The sequence below is a fragment of the Orcinus orca genome, chromosome 2 (genome assembly GCF_937001465.1).
Source record: "Orcinus orca chromosome 2, mOrcOrc1.1, whole genome shotgun sequence".
Classification (NCBI taxonomy): domain Eukaryota; kingdom Metazoa; phylum Chordata; class Mammalia; order Artiodactyla; family Delphinidae; genus Orcinus; species Orcinus orca.
The window spans coordinates 134,681,829-134,698,125 of record NC_064560.1 but is presented as its reverse complement, the minus strand read 5'-3'; the positions used below and the strand labels follow the sequence as shown (position 1 = coordinate 134,698,125).

General features: G+C 35.3%; 1 protein-coding gene across 8 annotated transcripts in view; it reads left to right on the top strand.

Moving 5' to 3' along the window:
- HEATR5A (HEAT repeat containing 5A) overlaps positions 1-16,297 on the top strand; it is a 111,670-nt gene that overhangs the window by 41,159 nt on the left and 54,214 nt on the right. For all 8 annotated transcript variants that reach the window (XM_033409919.2, XM_004282136.4, XM_033409921.2 and 5 more), the window contains 3 exons: positions 2,987-3,139; positions 4,147-4,246; positions 16,053-16,162. In XM_033409919.2, the coding sequence (XP_033265810.1) occupies positions 2,987-3,139; positions 4,147-4,246; positions 16,053-16,162 (363 nt within the window). The remainder of the gene's footprint in view (positions 1-2,986; positions 3,140-4,146; positions 4,247-16,052; positions 16,163-16,297) is intronic.

The following is a 16,297-nucleotide window of genomic DNA, read 5'->3' as shown; positions in this document are numbered from 1 at the left end:
GTGTATATATGTCAGTGCTACTCTCTCACTTCATCCCAGCTTACCCTTCCCCCTCCCTGTGTCCTCAAGGCCATTCTCTATGTCTGCATCTTTATTCCTGTCCTGCCCCTGTGTTAGCATACTTTCTCTTTCTGACTTAACTTCACTCTGTATGACAGAATCTAGATCCATCCACCTCACTACAAATAACTCAATTTCATTTCTTTTTATGGCTGAGTAATATTCCATTGTGTATAAGTGCCACATCTTCTTTATCCATTCATCTGTCGATGGACACTTAGGTTGTTTCCATGTCCTGGCTATTGTAAATAGTGCTGCAATAAACACTGGGCTGCATGTGTCTTTTTGAATTATGGTTTTCTCAGGGTATATGCCCAGTAGTGGAATTGCTGGGTCGTATGGTAGTTCTATGTTTAGTTTTTTGAGGACCCTCCATACTGTTCTCCATAGTGGCTGTATCAATTTACATTGCCACCAACAACATTGCAGTCATTATTCTTTGATCTTCAAATTGTTTCATCTTTAGTCATTGGGAGCCCCTAGTAGTTGGTTCATATGAAACTAGTGTTCTTTGATAACATCTTTATTTTTGGCATGACAAGATGTCCCAGCTTTTACATCATAATTTCTGCCTTAGAATGAGGGGCAGTTAGATACAAAATTCTAGAAATGACTTACTTCCAAGGAGTGGGATGTTAGGGGGAGGGGATCAGAGAGGACCCTGGTCAGAAGGCACCTAGGAGATTGGCATAGTTGTATATATTTAACTGTGATTAAAGTTATGTATATGTATTTTTAAAAAAATAATAATTTCTGCCTCAACTTGCAACCAGTCAGTTCTCCAAGGAGCTCTGATTATATTTTGTGGGAAATGGAATTTAGATGACGGTCTGAGTGCTTTATTAATTTTTGCCTGGCAGTTTTACACCTGTTTTGCATTTTCAGCATTTCCTTCACCATTTACAATTTTTATTATTATTTTTAAAAAATTCACTGTTCTGAACTAATGTAAACTCATAGACCACATTTAAGTCCATTCCTCAAATGTGAACTCTAACATTTTTAACCCCTTTTTGCTATACTTCCCAATTTATCTGATGCCACATACAACACCTTTGATTCACTTGCAGGTATCTACAATGTGTGTTTGGTTTTTGTTAGATCCAACATTATTCTTGGTGTGAATGAACTTACTCTTGTTTATTTTTTTAACTTTGTAATTACTACAAACATTTTTAGTAACTTAGTTTACATATGTTTCTGAAATAAATTATCTTGTTACCTCTCTGGGACGTGATGCTACACTGTTCACTCCTGAGTTAGAGAGGTATCTTAAGGGTACAATGGCAAATATATATGGAACTTTTGTCAACTGTGGATATTCCCAGTGACTTCATCCTTACTTTGTTTTTTGGTATCTGACTAAATTTTGCATTCAGAATTTTCTCTATTTCCACGGCCCATTATATGAGTATGCCTGTGTGTGCATGTGAAACCTCTTAACAGTCACTTACTCTTAATTGCCTTACTCCAATTTCCTTATTTTATCCCAATTCTATGGGATGTTTTTAGTACTACTTCATCAAAGAAAGTAGTGAGCAAGGAGTGAATTAGGTTTATTTTGCTGTAGGGATTAGCCTAGGGCCTCTTCCTAAAAAGGAAGTCAGGAGAAAAATGAAGAAATTATTTTGTTAATGTACTAAATTGCATGCTTAAAAAAAATAATGATTGGCTTGCTGTTGCCCTTTCATTTTGCCATTATGCTCTCACCTCTTCATATGCAAATAAGACAAGTTTTGAATGATAACTACATAATGTCATATATAAATGCTTATCATGGGTGGAGCACTGTTCTATATAAACTCATATAAGCCTCAGAAACTGTCACATGAGGTACATACTGTTGTTATCCCCACTTATAGGTAGGAAATTGAGGCACAAAAAGATTAAGTGACTTATCCAAGTTTAAATAGCTAGTAAGTGGATGGAGCCAGGATGTTAACCTAGGTGGTCTCCTTCAGAGCCCAGTACAGTTCTATGCTGTGCTGCCATACTGCAGAAGAAAAGCATGCAGTCAGCAGAACATGGAAATAAGAAGTAGGGAGTACTTACAGGAGAATTTTAAGGTAACCCCAGAATTTTAAAGAATATTACGTGGGGAGAGAAGCTGTGCGTTTGGGTTTTTATGTGTCGTAGTTCTGTTTTCTTAACTGATAATGCTGCATGCTATCAAATACTTACAGTTAGCTCTCTGTATCCGTGGGTTCCAAATCCACGGATATAGAGGACAGATTGTACTATGCCACTTTACATAAGGGACTTAAGTATCCTTAGATTTTGGTATCTGGCGGGGGGGGGGGTGGTCCTAGAACCTATCCCCCACAGGTACCAAAGGACAACTATAAAAAGCTATCATTGTACAGTACATTGCCTTTCATTACTGGGTTTGTGTATTCAGTTCTTAAATGTTGCTTTGAAATATTAAAAAAAAAAAAAGTTCCATTTAGACGTATCACATCTGATTTTTGGCCTGGAACAAAGTTGCTTGATATCAAAAGTTAGAATTACTTTCAGGATACAATGTTATTTCTTACAAACAGTAGTACCTGGCGTTTACGTAGCACATTAGTTTTTCAGGCTACTTTAAAGTACACTCTGTTGTTTGGATCTGGACAAACCTTTGGAGATAAGCAGTGCAGGTAGTTCTGGCTTCATTTTACGGTTAAAAGAAATTGAGGCTCAAAGAGGTCACAGCAGTAGTAGGAGAGAGGACACCAGAGCCCAGACTTTACTGTTAGTTCCTTGTTTTTCCTCTCTGTACTCTAGTACCTTCAGATAGTCATTGATCAGTAGTACATTCATTGGAACTAGAGGGACAAAGTAATCCAGCAGTAGTAGATTAAAATATGTTTACTTTAAGAGGGAAGGGTTTTAAAGAATAACCACTTTGGGTTCCTTTACAAGTGACAAGTTGAATAAATTACAGGTCCTGCGTTTGTCAATCATCACCTTGCTCGAGTTCTGCTGTTGTGGAAGTGTGTCTTCCCACTGTCTCCGAAAGATCTAGGAACAGAAAAGAGCCGAGGAGATTCATTTACATGGCAGGTAACCTTGGAAGGACGAGCTGGTGCTCTCTGTGGTAGGTTGAGTTTAGTCTTTTCTCTCCTTTTCCTCTGGCTTTTTCCATCCTTTAACTTTACATATACTTGTATGTTTTATTTAAGTTGGGGGAAAAATCTGCTTCTGGGGATTTTTTTTACTGAACATAATTGATTAGTTGGTGATTATAACAGAAGTATGATGTAATAAACCAAATTTACATGTCCTTATCCTTAGGATGCATGTTTTATTATAATGCGATCAGTTGAGAAATGTTAAGATTGTTTTGTGTTACGTAGGCATTCATTCCTCTAGGGTTGAATTTAATTAGCATTGACTAAGTATGGTTTCCATTTAGTTTTTTATATGTGAAAGTTATACCCTTTTACAACACATAGACCATTAAAAAATAGCATCCACCATGAAAATTTGAGCTTAAGGAGCTGTGGGTTCCCTGAAAAGACATGGAAGCACTGATTTTTTTTTTTGAAGCACGTTTTCTTAAAAACCATCATTTTTAGGAGTAAAAATGCCATGAATAAACAAACAAAACCAAAATCAGTGCTTCCTTGAAACTGAATCTAACTTTTAAATATTCACTTTATTCTACATATGAAATAACTCCTTATAAAAGCTTGTGTGTTTCAGGTAACATCTATAAAACCTAACATGCTGACTTAAAAGTCAGCCTTGGTTCTTTAGAACTAGTGTAGAACTGGCAAACTTGAGGGTCTAAGCTGCTACTTCTGAGCTCAAGGGCTGAGTAAAATCCCAGGAAAGCAACATTTTGTTAATTTGGTTTTTGGTCTCTTTGAGTAATTCTAGGAAGTTTGGGTTTTTTTGGTTGTTGTTTTGGTTTGGTTTTTTAAGTTTGATTGGAGGTAGAAGACACTAGTTTCCTTTTATTTTACTAGAGTTTCAAGAATTTTTTTGATTTTAGCACATTTCTTTATTCCTCTAACAAAAATACAAATGCCTTACCATAATCGAATGCTTTCTTCGTGGTTCATTACACTCTGCTAAGTGAAAGTCTGTTGTATTTTTCAGCTATCAAGAGCTTTGTTTCCCACTGTGGTGATCTCCTTACTGAGGAAGTAATTCAGCATCTTCTTCCACCACTTCCTTGCGCTGTGGATTTGCTAACTCTGTAAGGATCCGCTATTTAGACTTGATAAAAATTTTTAATAGCAATCAGTTACCCTCTAGTTATGTAGTATCTTATTAAGTACCTTAATAATGCCAGGTTTCTGTGATTGGTGAATGATTTTCCATTTGCAGAGGAAGGCAAACATGTAGTTATGTGATTTTTTTTTTTTTTTTTTTTTTTTTAGGCTAGGATCTTGAAAGAAAAGTACATATTAAAAGGGAAGGACAGTTATTTGGTGGATAATGTATCTTCCATACAGTCAGATTTAACCAAGAAATTAAATATTAAGCCTGTTAAACTTTTCAGGTATGCGTTTGATTGGTTTGTTAGTGCTATTCTGTGTTCTTAAGAACCAGATACTTGTTAACAGTTTCAGGTTTTTGTTGTTTATATTTTCATACATTTGACTTACATTTTAAAAAAAATCCAGTTTATGTCCTGGTCACTTATAATTTCCCAGTTAATAAAATGTACAGTTTAGAGAAAGTCTTTCCAACAAGTATTTAATGATATGACATTTTATGTATACAGAAAAATACAGTTAAGATTATGGCTTATGAAGTGTCATAATAAAGTGAAAACCTGTGAATTCAGCACAACTAGCACAGAGGTTAATGAAGGTTTGCTGTAAAGGGCCAGAGAGTAAATATTTTAGGCTTTTTGGCCCGGACAGTCTCTTTTGTACCTACTCAGTTCTACTGTAGCTTAAAAGCAATCATAGCTAATCTGTAAATGAATGAATGTGTTCCAGTAAAACTTTATTTACAAAAACAGGCAATGGGCCGGATTTAGCTATCCCTGGACAAGAACACTGATACTATTGAAGTTATATGTGTGCTCCTCTCTACTACCGTTCTTTCTGCCTTAGTTTAGAGGTAATCACTATCCTGAATTTTAAAGTTGTCATTCTCTTGCATTTTTAAAAAGTGTATCACATATACATGTTTCCCTAAACAGTGCCTTGTTTAGTTTTGTTTGGTTTTGATCAGGCAAATGGTATCATAGTGTTTCTGAGACTTGCTTGTTTTACTCAACATGATATTTCTAAACTTCCTCTATGTGTCAGCTTGTTCATTCTTTTTGGTTGCTGTATAATATTTAATTGTGTGAACGTACAGCAGTTTACCCTCCTGTCAATGAAATATCCAAACTATTTTCCAAAATTTTTGCATATATATATCAATAGTATATGGGAGTACCCTTCAGTCCACTTCTTCACCAACACTTAGACATTAACTCTGGTTAATGCAGTAGGTGTAAATTGGTATCTTGTTATGATCTTACCTTATATATCTGGTTCCTGATGCTTTAAGTGCCATTCTATATGTTTATTGTTCCTCACTATTTCCCCTTCTGTGAAATCCCAATTCATGCATATCTTTACCTATTTTTAGGTAAGATTGTGTTTTGATTACTAGACATGCTTTTTTTTTTTTTTTTTGGCTGTGCCACATGGCTTGCAGGATCTTAGTTTTCCAACCAGGGACTGAACCCAGGCCCCACAGGCATTCTTAATTTAAATGTCAAATTTATCAATCTTTTACTTCTTGCTTAGTACTTTCTGTCTTTTGATTTAAAAAATCTTTCTTCAGGGTTATAAAGATACTTTCTTTTATTTCTCTCTAAAATGTTTAAGGTTTTTGTCCTTCACATTTAAGTCATTAATCTATCTGGAATTTATTTTTATGTTTGTAGTGAGGTAGGGTTCCAATTTCATTTTCTTTTTTAACATGGATAACAAATTGTCCCATACTTTACTAAAGAAATCCAAGCTTCCTCTCTCTGGTGACTGCCATTCACCTTTGTTGTGTATTATATTGCCATATAGACATGGTCTGTTTCTGTGCTCTCTGTTGTATTCCATTTGTGTGTTTGCCCATTTCTGTGCCCATACCACATTGTCTTTATAATAAATTTTAGTGTCTGTTAGAATAAAGTTTTAGGCCTTATTCATCTTTAGGCATAATTTGGCCCTTTTTGGCAATTGATTGCCTCTTGTTGAAGTTTTAATTAGAGTTAAATTGAATCTACAGATAAACTTGAAGATAATTGGTATTTCTATAATACCCATAAACATGTTGTTGAGGTTGTTTACAAAGTATAAAATTTTTTCTGTTGTTGAGGTTGTTTACAAAGTATAAAATTTTTTCTATGTAAAAGTCTTAATGTCTTTAAAAAATCTATTCCTAGCTAGATACTTCATATTTTTCTTTGCAGTTATTAAATAAGTATGTGGGAGTGTGTGTGTGTGTGTGTGTGTATAATGTCTTTATTGCTATTGTATTAAAAAATGTAATTGATCTTATATCCAGCCACCTTGCTAAATTTTCCTATATCAAGCATTTGTTTGTAGATTCTTTAGGATTTCTCCCTTTATGATATTTACTCATATATTCATTTGTATTCTCTCTCTCCTCTTAACGTGCTAACTAGATGACTACCACTTAAAACTAAAGAGAAGTGGCTTGTTAAAGGGAATGTTTCTCATGTTTCACGAATAAGAATGACGCTTGATACAGGCTTTTTAGTAGATGCTCTTTATCAGATTAAGAAAGTATCCTCTTCATAGTTATCCACATTTTGTTTTGGTTTGGTTTTTTGTTTGTTTGGTTTGGTTTTTTATCGTGAATGAGTTTTGATGTTTTATAAAGTGGTTTAATCTGAAACTTTAATGTAAAAAATTTTATTGACTAATTTTTTACTTGGTTGCATTCTTGGGATAAACTGAGCTTGGAACTAATTATCTTTTTTTGTAAACTTCTGGATTTGGTTTGCTTATGTTTGGATTTCTCCACATACATTCATCAGTGAGGCTGCCCTATAATTTTCTTTCTTGGATGCCCTCCTCAGATTTTCATCAGTTATACTAGCCTCATGGAGTGAGGTAGGTGAATGTTTCATCCAGTTCTGTGGAGGAGCTTTTAGGAGATTGGAATAATGTGTCACATGAAACCACCTGTCTGTAAAACAGTCTGGACCGGCTGTTTTCTTTGTGGGAAATTTTTTTTTAACTACATATTTCATTTCCTTAATTGCTTTAACTATTTGAGGTCTGGTTTGTGGGTTTGTTTTGCTTGTCTGTTAGACTTTTTCCAGGAATTTTGCCATTGCATCTTCATCTTCACATTTTTTGGCATGAAATTTTTCTTAATGTTCTCTTATCGTCTTAATCTCTGCTATATCTATAATGTCCCTTCATCCATTCCTGATTAGTTTTCAGTATGCCTTCTCTTTTGTTTTTCCTGATCCATCTCATGAGAGGTTTAACTGTATTATTAACCTGTACAAAGAATAACTTTGCTTATGTTGAACTTGTTTTTTTTTAAATTTAATTTTATTTTTTTATACAGCAGGTTTTATTAGTCATCCATTTTATATATATTACTGTATATATGTCAATCCCAATCTCCCAATTCATCCCACCAACACCCCCCACCCCTGGCTTTCCACCCTTTTGCCGATATATTTGTTCTCTACATCTGTGTCTCTATTTCTGCCTTGCAAACCGGTTCATCTGTACCATTTTTCTAGATTCTGCATACATGCGTTAATATACGATATTTGTTTTTCTCTTTCTGACTTGCTTCACTCTGCATGACAGTCTCTAGGTCCATCCACGTCTCTATAAATGACCCAATTTCGTTCCTTTTCATGGTTGATATTCCATTGTATATATATACCACATCTTCTTTATCCATTCATCTGTCAATGGGCATTTAGGTTGCTCCATGACCTGGCTATTGTAAATAGTGCTGCAATGAACACTGCGCTGCATGTGTCTTTTTGAATTATGGTTTTCTCTGGGTATATGCCCAGTAGTAGGATTTCTGGGTCATATGGTAGTTCTATTTTTAGTTTTTTAAGGAACCTCCATACTGTTCTTCATAGTGGCTATATCAATTTACATTCCCACCAATGGTACAAGAGGGTTCCCTTTTCTCCACACCGTCTCCAGCATTTATTGTTTGTAGGTTTTTTGATGATGGCAATTCTGACTGGTGTGAGGTGATAACTCATTGTAGTTTTGATTTGCATTTCTCTAATAATTATTGATGTGCCTCTTGGCCATCTGTATGTCTTCTTTGGAGAAATGTCCACTTCGGTTTTCTACCCATTTTTTGATTCGGTTGTTTGTTTTTTTCATATTGAGCTGCATGAGCGTTTATGTATTTTGGAGATTAACCCTTTGTCCGTTGTTTCGTTTGCAAATATTTTCTCCTATTCTAAGGGTTGTCTTTTCCTCTTGTTTATAGTTTCCTTTGCTGTGCAAAAGCTTTTAAACTTAATTAGGTCCCACTTGTTTATTTTTGTTTTTATTTCCATTATTCTAGACGGTGGGTCAAAAAAGATCTTGCTGTGATTTATGTCAAAGAGTATTCTTCCTATGTTTTCCTCTAAGAGTTTTATAGTGTCCGGTCTCACATGTAGGTCTTCAGTCCATTTTGAGTCTATTTTTGTGTGTGGTGTTCGGGAGTGTTCTAATTTCATTCTTTTACATGTAGCCGTCCAGTTTTCCCAGCACCACTTATTGAAGAGACTGTCTTTTCTCCATTATATATCCTTGCCTCCTTTGTCATAGATTAGTTGACCATAGGTGCGTGGGTTTATCTCTGGGCTTTCTATCCTGTTCCAGTGATCTATAATTCTGTTTTTGTGCCAATACCACATTATCTTGATTTCTGTAGCTTTGTAGTATAGTCTGAAGTCAGTGAGTCTGATTCCTCCAGCTCTGTTTTTTTCCCTCAAATTTGCTTTGGCTATTTGGGATCTTTTGTGTCTCCATACAGATTTTATGTTCTAGTTCTGTAAAAAATGCCATTGGTAATATGATAAAGATTGCATTGAATCTGTAGATTGCTTTGGGTAGTATAGTCATTTTCGCAGTATTGATTCTTCCAGTCCACAAACATGGTATATCTCTCCATCTGTTTGTATCATCTTCTTTCATTTCTTTCATCAGTATCTTACAGTTTTCTGCATACAGGTCTTCTGCCTCTTTAGGTAGGTTTATTCCTAGGTATTTTATTCTTTTTGTTGCAGTTGTGAATGGGAGTGTTTCCTTGATTTCTCTTTCTGATTTTCTGTTATTAGTGTATAGGAATGCAAGAGATTTCTGTGCATCAGTTTTGCATCCTGTTACGTTACCAAATTAATTGACTAGCTCTAGTAGTTTTCTGGTGGCATCTTTAGGATTTTCTATGTATAGTATCATGTCATCTGCAAACACTGACAGTTTTACTTCTTCTTTTCCTATTTGGATTCCTTTTATTTCTTTTTCTTCTCTGATTGCCATGGCTAAAACTTCCAAGGCTATGTTCAATAATAGTGGTGAGAGTGAACATCTTTGTCTTGTTCCTGATCTTAGAGGAAATGCTTTCATTTTTTCACCATTGAGAACAATGTTCACTTTGGGTTTGTTATATAAGGCCATTATTGTGTTGAGGTAGGTTCCCTACGCCCACTTTCTGGAGAGTTTTTTTACCATAAATGGCTGTTGAATTTTGTCAGAAACTTTTTCTGCATCTGTTGAGATGATCGTATGGTATTTATTCTTCAATTTGTTAATATGGTGTATCACATTGATTGATTTGCATATATTGAAGAATCCTTGCATCCCAGGATCAATCCCACTTGGTCATGGTGTATAATCCTTTGAATGTGTTGTTGGATTCTGTTTGCTAGTATTTTATTGAGGATTTTTGCATCTATATTCATCAGTGATATTGGTCTGTAATTTTCTTTTTTTGTAGTATGTCTGGTTTTGGCATCAGGGTGATGGTGGCCTCGTAGAATGACTTTAGGAGTGTTCCCTCCTCTACAATTTTTTGGAAGAGTTTGAGAAGGATGTGTGTGAGATTTTCTCTAAATGTTTGATAGAATTCACCTGTGAAGCCATCTGGTCCTGGACTTTTGTTTGTTGGATGATTTTTAATCAGTTTCAACTTCATTCCTTGTGATTGGTCTGTTCATATTTTCTATTTCTTCCTGGTTCGGTCTTGGAAGGTTATATACCTTTCTGTGAATTTATCCATTTCTTCCAGGTTGTCCATTTTATTGGCAAAGAGTTGCTTGTCGTAGTCTCTTAGGATGCTTTGTATTTCTGCAGTGTTCATTGTAACTTCTCCTTTTTCATTTCTAATTCTGTTGATTTGAGTCTTCTCCTTTTTCTTGATGAGTCTGGCTAAAGGTTTATCAATTTTGTTTATCTTCTCAAAAAACCAACTTTTAGTTTTATTGATCTTTGCTATTGTTTTCTTTGTATTTCATTTATTTCTGCTCTGATCTTTATGATTTCTTCCCTTCTACTAACTTAGGGTTTTGTTTGTTCTTTCTCTAGTTCCTTTAGGTGTAAGGTTAGATTGTTATTTGAGATTTATCTTGTTGCTTGAGGTAGGATTGTACTGCTATAAAATTCCCTCTTAGAACTGCTTTTGCTGTATCACGTAAGTTTTGGATCATCATGTTTTCGTTGTCTTTTGTCTCTAGGTATTTTTTGATTTCCTCTTTGATTTCATCAGTGATCTCTTGGTTATTTAGTAACATATTGTTTAGCCTTCGTGTGTTTGTGTTTTATGGTTTTTTCCCCTGTAATTTATTTCTAATCTCATAGCATTGTGGTTAGAAAGGATACTTGATATGATTCCAATTTTCTTAAATTTACTGAGGCTTGATTTGTGACCCAGCATTTGATCTGTCCTGAAGAATGTTCCATGTGCACTTGAGAAGAAAGTGTAATCTGCTATTTTCAGATGGAATGTCCTATAAATGTTAGTTAAATCTGTCTGGTCTGTTGTGTCATTTAAAGGTTGTGTTTCTTATTAATTTTATGTCTGGATGATCTGTCTATTGGTGTAAGTGAGGTGTTAACATCCCCCACTATTATTGTGTTACTGTTAATTTCCTGTTTTATAGCTGTTACCATTTGCCTTATGTAGTGATGTGCTCCTGTGTTGGGTGCATATTTATTTATTTATTTACTTATTTTTAATTAATTTCTTTTATTTTTGGCTGCATTGGGTCTTTATAGCTGCGCACAGGCTTTAGTTGCGGCGAGCAGGGGCTACTCTTCATTGTGGTGTGCGGACTTCTCATTACAGTGGCTTCTCTTGTTGCGGAGCATGGGCTCTAAGCATGTGGGCTTCAGTAGTTGTGGCTCACGGGCTCTAGAGCGCAGGCTCAGTAGTTGTGGCACACTGACTTAGTTGCTCCGTGGCATGTGCGATCTTCCCAGGCCAGGGCTCAAACCCATGTCCCCTGCATTGGCAGGAAGATTCTTAACCACTGCACCACCAGGGAAGCCCCTGGGTGCATATATATTTATAATTGTTATGTCTTCTTCTTAAATTGATCGCTTGATCATTATGTAGTGTCCTTCCTTGTCTCTTGTAACATTATTTTTAAATCTATTTTATCTGATATGAATATTGCTACTCCAGCTTTCATTTGATTTCCATTTGCATGGAATATCTTTTTCAGTCCTCTCACTTGCAGTCTGTATGAGTCCCTAGGTGTGAAGTGGGTCTCTTGTATACAGCATATATACGGCTCTTGTTTTTGTATCCATTCAGCAAGCCTATGTCTTTTGGTTGGGGCATTTAATCCATGCATATTTAAGGTAATTATTGATATGTATGTTCCTATTACCATTTTCTTAATTGTTTTGGGTTTGTTTTTGTAGGTCCTTTTCCTCTCTTGTGTTTCCCACTTAGAGAAGTTCCTTTAGCATTTGTTGTAGAGCTGGTTTGGTGGTGCTGAATTCTCTTAGCTTTTGCTTGTCTGTAAACCTTTTGATTTCTCTGTTTAATCTGAATGAGATCCTTCCCGGGTAGAGTAATCTTGGTTGTAGGTTCTACCCTTATATCACTTTTAATATACTGTGCCACTCCCTTCTGGCTTGTAGAGTTTCTGCTGAGAAATCAGCTGTTAACCTTATGGGAGTTCCCTTGTATGTTATTTGTCATTTTTCCCTTGTTGCTTTCAGTAATTTTTCTTTACTTTTTGTCTTTAATTTTTGTCAATTTGATTACTATGTGTTTCGGCATGTTTCTCCTTGGGTTTGTCCTGTATGGGACTCTCTGTGCTTCCTGGCCTTGGGTGGCTATTTCCTTTCCCATGTTGGGGAAGTTTAATCTCTTCAAATATTTTCTCGGGTCCTTTCTCTCTGTCTTCTTCTTCTGGGACCCCTATAATGTGAATGTTGGTGTTTTTAATCTTGTCCCAGAGGTCTCTTTGCCTGTCTTCATTTCTTGTCATTCTTTTTTCTTTATTCTGTTCCATGGCAGTGAATTCCACCATTCTGTCTTCCAGGTCACTTATCCTTTCTTCTGCCTCAGTTATTCTGCTATTGATTTCTTCTCATGTATTTTTCATTTCATTTATTGTATTGTTTATCTTTGCTTGTTTGTTCTTTAATTCTTCTAGGTGTTTGTTCTTTAATTCTTCTAGGTCTTTGTTAAACCTTTCTTGCATCTTCTTGATCTTTGCCTCCGTTCTTTTTCCGAGGTCCTGGATCATCTTCACTACCATTATTCTGAATTCTTTTTCTGGAAGGTTGCCTATCTCCACGTCATTTATTTGTATTTCTGGGGTTTTATCTTGTTCCTTCATCTGGTACATAGTCCTCTGCCTTTTCATTTTGTCTGTCTTTCTGTGAATGTGGTTTTCATCCCACAGGCTGCAGTATTGTAGTTCTTCTTCCTTCTGCTCTCTGCCCTCTGGTGGATGAGCCTATCTAAGAGGCTTGTGCAAGCTTCCTGATCGGAGGAACTGGTGGTGGGTAGAGCTCAGTAAAACTTTAATCTGCTTGTCTGCTGATGGGTGGGACTGCGTCCCCTCCCTGTTGGTTGTTTGGCCTGGGGTGACCGAGCACTGGAGGCTACATGTTCTTTGCTAGGGCTTATGGCAGACTCTGGGAGGCCTCATGCCAAGGAGTACTTCCCAGAACTTCTGCTGCCAGTGTCCTTGTCCCCTCAGTGAGCCACAGCCACCCCCTGCCTCTGCAGAGACCCTCCAACGCTAGCAGGTAGGTCTGGTTCAGTCTCCTATGGGGTCACTGCTCCTTTCCCCTGGGTCCTGATGTGATTCCGGTGCTCTCACAAGAGGGAGTGAGTGCACGTCCTTCTACTCCGCCATTGTGAACGAAACTTGAACTTGTTTTCTATTTCATTAATTATTGCTTGTTATTATTCCCATTTTCTTAAATTCTTGTTCTTCTTCTGACAGCTTAATTTGAATGCTTAGCTCACTGAATTTCTTTTAATTCTTTTAATATAAGCTAAGGCCATAATTTTCCCTGTAAGAATCCAGTTGCTGAATTCTACAAGTATTGAAATTATTATTTCTATTTTTTCCATTTTATGTGTTTTAAAATTTCATTATAATTTCTTTGAAGTTGTTCAGAAGTATGTTTTTAAGTTTCTGAATGTATGCAACAGTTTTTAGCTTGCAGTTTTGTTATTGATTGTTAACGTAATTGCATTGTACTTAGTGAATATGATCTGTATGTTACTTGTCCTTTAAATTTGTTGAGACTTGCTCTATACAAATGTTCTTTTAGTCACATTGTTCCGTCTATTTTCACTAACCTTTTCTCTGTTTAACCTATCAATAATTGAGAGTGACATGTTAAACTCCACTGTGATATTGGGTTTATCAGTTTTTCTCCAAAGTTTTATGTTTCTTTTTTCATATTTTGAGAAAGTAATTATATCTTCCCGATGAGTTGAATCTTTTATCATTATACAATAACTCTCTTCGTCCTTAGTTAATACTTTTTGATTAAAGTCTAATGTTTACAGTATTATATGTGTGGTATGTCTTTTTCCATGTCACTGTGTTTTTAGGTGTATCATAAACTGCATATAATTGGAGTTCTTAAAAATTGAGTCTCACAATTTCTGCTTTAAACTGGCAGTTTGTGAATTTCTTTATCCAATTTGCTGTATATTTCGTTGGATTCATGTCTTTCAGGAGTTCTGGAAAAGTGGCTGTTATCTCTTTAAATATTGCCTGTTTTCCGTTCTTGTTAAACTTTCCTTCCAGAGCTGTCATTAAACAAATTTTCAGTCTTTTTGTATTGTCTTCCATGTCTCTTAATCTTTTTCTAATATATATATTTTTTCCTTTTCTTTCTGCTGTTTTCTGGGTGATTTATTCTGCTGTCTCTTCCAGTTCACTAATTTTCTCTTCAGCTGGGTTTAATTCAATAGGCCTTTGCCTCTGTCAGGACCTGGGACCATTTAAACTACCTTCAGGAGATCCCATTTATCAACACTACCTTGCCAGGGTCACAAGCTCAATTGAAGTTCTTTTGTTGGTATTGGTATTGGTGTTCCCACTCTGATTTTAGCTCATGTTTTGTTTTATGCATTTTATGTTTGTTTGTTTGGTGGGGTGGGAGTTAAGCCTTGGAAAAGTCCCTTTCTTCAAGTCTAGCAATGCTAATTATCTTTTATCCAGGATCTAAGTGTATTTATAGAGGAAGGCCCTTCAGAGACTCTAATCTGCCCTACTTATAGAAGCAGAAACCCCTAGGAATGCTTTCCTAAGTTCTAATTTTGTTGTATACATCTTATTTTCTTTAAACACATGCATGCAAACAACCTGAACTAAATTCTGAACTAAATTCTGAACTAAATTCTGTTGTATTTAAACTAAATGAATGTTGCAGGATTTTTAAGGATATAATTTGTAATTTCTTAATGTCTTGTCAATATGATTTAAATAGTTTTCATATGTCAGCTGTAATTCTTCCAATCTTGTTTTAGAGAAGTACAAAATTACAGTGGATTTATTCTTAGCTTTCATAACTAAAAACCTTCTACCCAGGTTTTATAAATGTTGTTTACTAACCTGAAAGATAAAAAATGGAACCAACTTTTTCTTTTTTAATAAAATGACAAGTCAAAGATAACTCTTCTTTTCATCTAGAAACGAGTAAAAGCAAGCGGTATTTTTCTAGAAAATACAAATGAATAAACATTGCCAGAATTTCTTAAGAGTACCTGGAAACCTCATTCCATGACAGCATAGTGGATTTATTCCAGTGGCACAACAAAAGTAATTCCATTGAATTTGTGTATTGCTACAGGGGATGAAAACTGTACACCAGTTGATAACATGGTGCCTTGGCAAAGAGTAGTAATCCTTTAATAAATATTTGTTAGTTGAATGAATAGTAAATAGTAAATAGTAAAATGATGTCTTAATACCAGTAGTGAGAATGAATAGAAGATTTAAAAAAAGTACATGAACATGAAAGAAGAGAGTGAAGACCGGAAGTGTTAAGAGATTTCATGACTGGAACTTTTAGGGAAACATTGGCTTAGCTTGTGCTTTGTTAAAAGAGAATTTGTTTTATGATTTTGTGGATTCATTTTTATTTGGTGATCACATTCCAGATCAAGTTTCTAACAGACAGTTGGATTTTTCTCTAGGTATTTGTGTCTTCAATTTGTTTGTTTCTTTGGCCTGTTCCTTTTCTATGTAATAGATTTTATTTTTCACAAATGCAGTGTTGTAAATTTTGGAGTTTAGTAAGAGTTGCAGCTTCTAGATAAGATACAGCCTTAGAAATCTTAGCTGAATATATAGTTTTATGAAGTGTGTAGAAAAGACAGCAAAATAGTTTTCATGTGTGATGCTTATAATTCCTCTTTTAACTTAAAGTCACACATTATAAAAAATAATAAAAGCAGCGCTAATGTTCACTAATTATATATAGCTACTTTATATGTCAACATGTTGAATACTTATATGTTGTTGTATAACGTACACACTTAAGATGTGTTTTTTCTTTTACTTTAAGGCTTTCTTCAATACTAAAAACATACGGAAGTCCTTTGAAAACACCATCAGTAGTTTATAGACAGAGGCTTTATGAATTGTTGATTTTATTACCTCCTGAGACCTATGAAGGTATGTGCCTTACACCAAAATGTTTTACTGTTTGTGGCTAACACAGTGCCTGGAAAGTAATACCTGAACAAATGAATTATATGGCAGTTATTTAGTGCTTTGTTTCTAGGTTTAGGGAGTTCAGTTTTAACCCAT